This window comes from Atta cephalotes, assembly GCF_000143395.1.
Source record: "Atta cephalotes unplaced genomic scaffold scaffold00075, whole genome shotgun sequence".
Classification (NCBI taxonomy): domain Eukaryota; kingdom Metazoa; phylum Arthropoda; class Insecta; order Hymenoptera; family Formicidae; genus Atta; species Atta cephalotes.
The window spans coordinates 697,322-703,999 of record NW_012130139.1 but is presented as its reverse complement, the minus strand read 5'-3'; the positions used below and the strand labels follow the sequence as shown (position 1 = coordinate 703,999).

The 6,678-nt window shown below is 32.2% G+C and overlaps 2 protein-coding genes across 2 annotated transcripts; one reads left to right on the top strand and one right to left on the bottom strand.

Annotated features, from left to right (window-relative positions):
- Positions 1 to 2,201: 2,201 nt before the first annotated feature.
- On the bottom strand, positions 2,202 to 3,489 carry LOC105624264 (ragulator complex protein LAMTOR2). Its single transcript, XM_012205624.1, has 3 exons — positions 3,422 to 3,489; positions 2,794 to 2,956; positions 2,202 to 2,719 (listed from the first exon to the last, which is right to left on the bottom strand). The coding sequence occupies exons 1-3, from the start codon at positions 3,487 to 3,489 to the stop codon at positions 2,570 to 2,572; spliced, it is 381 nt and encodes a 126-aa protein (XP_012061014.1). The 3' UTR covers positions 2,202 to 2,569.
- A 1,186-nt stretch (positions 3,490 to 4,675) lies between these two features.
- On the top strand, positions 4,676 to 6,242 carry LOC105624263 (coiled-coil-helix-coiled-coil-helix domain-containing protein 2, mitochondrial). Its single transcript, XM_012205623.1, has 3 exons — positions 4,676 to 4,820; positions 4,998 to 5,377; positions 5,969 to 6,242. Exons 1-3 carry the CDS (start codon positions 4,780 to 4,782, stop codon positions 5,977 to 5,979), a joined length of 432 nt encoding a protein of 143 aa, XP_012061013.1. The 5' UTR covers positions 4,676 to 4,779; the 3' UTR covers positions 5,980 to 6,242.
- The last annotated feature ends 436 nt before the right edge of the window (positions 6,243 to 6,678 follow it).

Sequence of the window (6,678 nt, the reverse complement as noted above, 5' to 3'; positions counted from 1 at the left end):
TTATATATATATATATATATATATATATATATATATATATATTTAATATAGATAATATAGTTATATATTATTAATAAATGACGTTGTTCCATAATGGCTGCAGTTATTTTTAGCTTTATTAAATACTTTAATGGATGAATGGCATTTTTGGAGGCAATCAGTTTCATACAAATTTTTATGGTAATGGTAGTTTTTATCTTCAGTAGTAATACATAGTAAAGATTGCCTTTTTGTACTAAATTGTACAAAAATTCTTTTTCCCATCCGTATCCTTATCGTAAGATGTCTAAATTACTTACCTTCGCACTGCCGCTAAAACATAATGATATTTGTATATCTAACGTGATAATTTTCAAAACTCAAGAGACACATACTAATAACTATCAGTATGTAAAGCTGACTTTATACATGTATTGTTAATACGGAAAGGAATTTTTTCTAAACAAAGCAATTGTATTACACTACTTATTAAGGATACAGATTTGACATATATGAGAGAAGTAGGAGTTTAAAATTCTTGAAATGCCATTGCAAAAAAAATTTTTAAGAGCGAGGCGAGCGTATACAATTTAAAAGTATTCATTGCACATTTCATTACACCATGTCTTAAAAAAAAATACGAAATATGATTACATTATCGCGAATCAATGAAAAGTGTATTATCACACATAGGAAAAAAAATTGAATTGTTTTCTTTTCGTGAATTATTTTGCATTTACAATATGATCCCCTACATCCGTAGTAATAAGTTTATTTGCAACAGATGTAGGTTGTCAATTGTTCAAGGCCTATTAAAAGAAAAAAAAGAAAAAGTGTCCTAGACAATATATGTAAAATGTTAAATGGAAAAGCATATGTAATATTGGCTTGTTATAGATTGCCATTAGAACTATATTGTATACAAGCGTAATTATTATCTCACATATTTACACGGTATTTTTCTTTGTCGAGTGAATACAAATCAATCAGAATACAAATCAATTGCATTTTGTGCGCCATCGATTGGTGTTTGCTATTTCGGCATAAGTAAGAGATACCTGCCATCAAAAGGGATATATATCAGATATTTATACGCAGTGAAAAATATGCAACACAATGTATACATTGCATTGCGATTTCGGCTAGCAACAATTCATTTGGTATTGCGAAATTTCAAAAACTTTAGGACCAATATTGTTAATCCCGTGTGCTATGTACAGTGTTGTTAGGCTAATATAAAACATTATTTTCTAGCTCAAATCCATGTATTCTAATCGTTAATTTAATCGGCATTAACATTCATTATTGTCATATTACACATGCGGATATATACGCCCTCGATCCTCTTTATCTTCGTGTAAAATTTGTACTTTCATAGGTAGAAATTTCTAACGATTATAGATAAATTTATTCAATGTTTGGCGTTAGGAAATAACATAGCGTTTACATACATTAAAGACTAAAATAATAATGATAAGAGATATCGTTACGAGGTCAGTGGCGTAAAGGAGTTATCGTATGTGGAAGTATTTACACCATTACGTATGTAAGACTTCATTTATATTACATGAATTTCATTTTCAATTTTATTGATTTAAGAATTTACTGCTGTGAGACGTCGAATGATTACGTCAAAAGTATGCGAGTGCTTCTAATAATTTTGAATTTGCTTTTATCGCACCTCGACTAGCATTGGGCTTCTGAAACAAGCTATGCTAACTTGTTTACTGAAACTAAAGATATTTATTAATTATGGAAAGATATATATATATATATCTAATGCTGAAAATACTTTAGTGGAACGGGTTCCGCATATGTGTACATACAGACATCCATCCTTGTATGTACATGGATGTGTAACGCGAAACGTAATCAAAGTCATTTATTTAACGATAGTTAAAAGTATAAATATTCCGATAAAAATATAAAACTTTAGAACTTTCTATGCAATAACTCTTATCCCTAGTAGTGCAATTCGCAGTAAGTGACGAAGAAGAACGTAGATATTTAACGCTGTTCATTTGATTTTTCATCAATCGTGCAGTCTTATAAGTCTCGTATGTTCTAACATTATAAATTGATAACAACTTTATTGAATAATAGTGATTCACACATGCTGCAACTGTTGACATTATATTTCCGATAGGTGAGCTTACGTTAAATAATCCTTATGATTATAGTGTGTGATTTGTAAAATGAAATAAAAAATTAAACACAAATTGTTTGTATTAATTGTAACTTATATGAAATAAAAGATTTATTATATACATTAAAGAGTGGCTTTTGTCCTTACTTTCATTTATCTATATACTTCATTTATCTATATACTTATATACTATTTATGTCTCTATATTCATATACTTATATATTATTTATGTCTCTATATTCATATACCGTTTACAATTGTGTACAAATGCACGTATTAAAAAATGGAAATGCACGCTGATACTTCGAATTAATAAAAAATATATTTATACACATACAGTACAACTTACAAATTCCTATAAACAATAAATATCATGAGTTAAATTCGTAATCTCTCGAATACGATTGCAGACTCTTGAAATTGAATCGATTGTGACATAGCCATTCAAGGCATATTTGCTATTGTTTTTAAGGGTTGATCGAGATACTTGGCCAACGCCTGTGCTTTTTCGCGCAGTAATCCAAATCCTACGTTCTCCTTTGCATACAAACACAAGAGTAAATTAGCTACCTCCGTAATAACGACTTTTCCTTCCTATAAAAATCAGAAAGAGTATAATTCTTGATAACTTCAATAAAACAGTTAAGAAAACTCTAATCCGTTACTACCATGCAATCCATGAGAACGAACTGCAGTTCATCTTCTTTAAAGGCATTTCGCCCATTCTTCTCGTAAGCTGTCCAAATGTTACTCGTGATAGCAGCTGTAACCCTAGCGTCCTTATCTCCATAACCACTGTATGCTAATAATCCACCATCTCTGTTGAGCAACCTAAAATATGTATATAAATATGTAATCAATATCTATTTAATGGTACTTTAAAACATGAAGACATTCTAGTATAATAATGAAGATGTAAGATTGTAGAATTTTCTATGTAATAACTTGTATTTTTTCCAACAATTTACAGCATTATTATTAATATTACTCCCCTAGTATAAAGTTGCACAAAAGTTGCAGCAATATTGCAAAGATTTTGTAACAATATTGCTGTAAATTCTGTGCTATATGAGCTAAGACATCGATTTTCGCGATTTCTAAATATTGTGCACAAAAACAAAAAAAAACATTAACAAAAAAAAAGAGAAAGATTCATATTCTCTTGTGTAAAGTTACTTTTGTACGAATGACATATTTTAGAATGAAATCTGAAATACTGCAAGCGAATTTATACCGAAAAGAAATCAGCTTACACAACACTCTATTGACGCTGATCGCTGCAAAATTCTTACTCACAAAGTATTTTCCACGCCCCCGGTATTCGCCTGACTGAGAACCTGTGTGAGCGCCTTCGGCTTCAGCATTTTATTTTTGCTTTCAATACGAGCGCGATTAACAAATTCTACTTTATTATATATACATATGCATACGTAAGAATGTATATTGCAGCGAAGTGCGTGAAATTTATTTCGACTTTTGTGAGCCTTTGGTCTACGTCACTCCACCCTGCACGTTGCACGATCAGCTGTTATCGCCGAATCAACAAACGAGGACGAGAGGGGGAAAGTTAAAAAAGGGGAGAGAATATAATCATACAATTCAACAATTGTTATTTCTTGAAACGTGCGAACAACAAAAACTTTACATTATCGTTATTTGTTGTTTGTAATTTCACATTATTCGATCCTCAGTTTATATCAATTTTACTCCATTTTAATAATGAAGTAATAATCATAAATCTTGAGATACTATCTTAGGTATAGATACTATCTTAGGCTATGTTCCAAAACTTTCTCTCTGAGGAAAATTTTACTCGAAATATATAGTACACGTAACGTATATTATAACATATACAGTAAAATCTTCCTCGGAGAGGAAGTTTGGGACGTAGCCTTAAATAACATGCCATTAAGCATTGGAGAAAAAAGAAAGAGACATATTTATGTAAGTTGCGAAAAAAGTTTAGATGCACAGAACAAATTCGTGAAACATGTAGGAAGAATATTAGAAACAATATGAAACTATATCAATTTGTTCTTAATCAATTTTTACATGGTTACGATTACTTGTGAAAATACGGAAAATCACGGGAATCAATTTATTTATAGTACATATATTCTTAGAAAGAGATATGAGTCGTTATCATGAGAGGCAGAAATCAATGGAAATTTCGAGAAACAGCTCCGAGTCACGAGTGTCGCTTTCCGCTACTTCGACTATCTAGAGTCCCTAAAGTAAGAGATCTGGACAATTTCATCAAATATGGCGTGCGTATATATGCTTACACACATGTGCGTTTACACAATTGACAATTTGTACAATCGGCACAATTGTGCCTAAAGAATTTTATAACAATTGCAAAGCTGCTTTTTCTGCTGGAGTAGTCATCAGTTTGATGAAAAGTGGTAGTCATTCATAAAAATAGAGGAATACCTTTGGCCAGACTCTTACTCTAGGGACTCTACTTCGATTACACAACTGACTGCTGAATCGCGAAAGACTGCGCAACATCTATGAAATCTATCTAGTATTTAGTCAGTCTACCGTGATCAACCGAGCTAGGTTCAAGGTGCGATTACTGTTAACATAATTTCGAGTAACTTCACGAGTTTTCCTCATATTTTTGTAACGCGATCAAAAGAGATTTGAGAAAGATGCCACGACGTGGACGTGCCGCCGCTCCTCCTCCGAGAACGTGAGTAATTAACGTATCTTTAATGGCAAGATAATAAGTTCATTGTGACGAGAACTCATTACTCATTGGCGCTCCGCGTTACATCACTATGACAAAGTTCACGTCTCTAACGCAGAACTTTAAATGTCGTTCTTTTCCTCTCGAATGCGAATCCTCTGAAAAGTAGCTTTGTTTTAGTGTTAGACAGAGTTCATCTGTAGCCGCGCCAGCTCCATCCCGAGTGCCAGCCCATGCCCCGCCGGCATCACCAATGGTGGCCCAGCCTCAGCCATCCCTCATGGGCCAAATGGCTGCCACTGCTGGTGGTGTCGCCATCGGATCTGCTGTGGGACATACCATTGGTCATGCTATGACAGGACTCTTCAGTGGAGGCAGCGAGGCTGCTACTCCTGTTGCCGCAGAAGTACCACAAGCTGCTGCTCAAAACACTCCTGCGGCATCAGCTGCTGGTGCCTGTTCTTGGGAGGTCAAACAGTTCCTGGAATGCGCTCAGAATCATGACTTGAGTCTCTGCGAGGGCTTCAATGAAGCACTCCGTCAATGCAAGCTAGCCAACAGTCAGTAAATCTTGCTCTCTTATCTTTAGATAAGAGATATCTTTAGATACTTTCTAGCAACAGATACTACAGTAATAATACAGTATAACATAGATAATTATTAACATTGTTGTTTGTCAATGTTGGCTAAAAATGTTACATCGTGGATGTTTTCCATTTGGGAGGGGGTTTTTCCATTCTACTTGATGTTCACAATATCATTTTATCCTTGTTTCAAATTAAATAAAAAATAAAATGATGAACGCAACACAAATAACATTCTATTTTTTGATACTCACTGAATGCAAAAAAAATAATCCTTTTATTGACTTGTGTCACTAATGGAAAGCACTCTGTGTTTTATTAAAAAGCATCTACAATATACTTTTTGCTTCGTGTTTCTTGCCTTTTTATCTCATATCCTGTTTCTTCATTTCCTGTCTGAGATAAAATTTGGCAAATTTCAGAAGAAACAAGAAACACGATAAAACGGTTGCAAAGAGCAAAAAAGCAAGAAACAAAAAGAACACATTGAAGATTATCAAGCTTTTATAATTAGATCATGTGTAAAGAGATTGCTGTCTAATTGTTTCATGTATTTTCTGTTTTCAGATATTATGTAAATTGAGATGCGGCGAATCTAGAAATGTCTAGGCGAAATTAAAATACATGCTCTACGATCTGTAGACCATTAATGAAATTTCTGTTTATTTTTACTATTGTTACATATTGTAGAATAAAAATAGTTCTGGATCAATCCATAAGATAGTAATAAATTTATTTCTTTAAATTCTGTAAGTTGGCAGCTGCCTTTAATCTTTCCTAAATTATACACGAACATATGTATGTTACAATATAGCAATAAATTAAAACTTAAATAAAGTTACACTTTAATTTCATTATTAATGAGAAAATTATAAATACCTAATCGCATCATTTTTCGAGAATTTAGAATATATTTGCACATCTTAAAATTCACTAAAATGGTAGATTGTGTGAAATGAACAAGAAATAGACAGTATAGACAATGCCTCATATTTTCCCACTTTATATTACAATACATTAAACAAATAACTTATTACAGAAGATGAAAATATTTTTTATAAGATGATATACTGGGATGAGGATTCGACAAATAAAAACTTCGGTATTCTGACCAGAACCAAGTAAGTGCACCTCTACACGCAAATATTTGCACTTTATTATATAGTTTTCTCTAATACTTAGCTATTATATATTTCGAAAAATTTGTGTGTGATTTTAATGAATACACATATATATATATATTTATATATTATATATATTATATACACATATATATA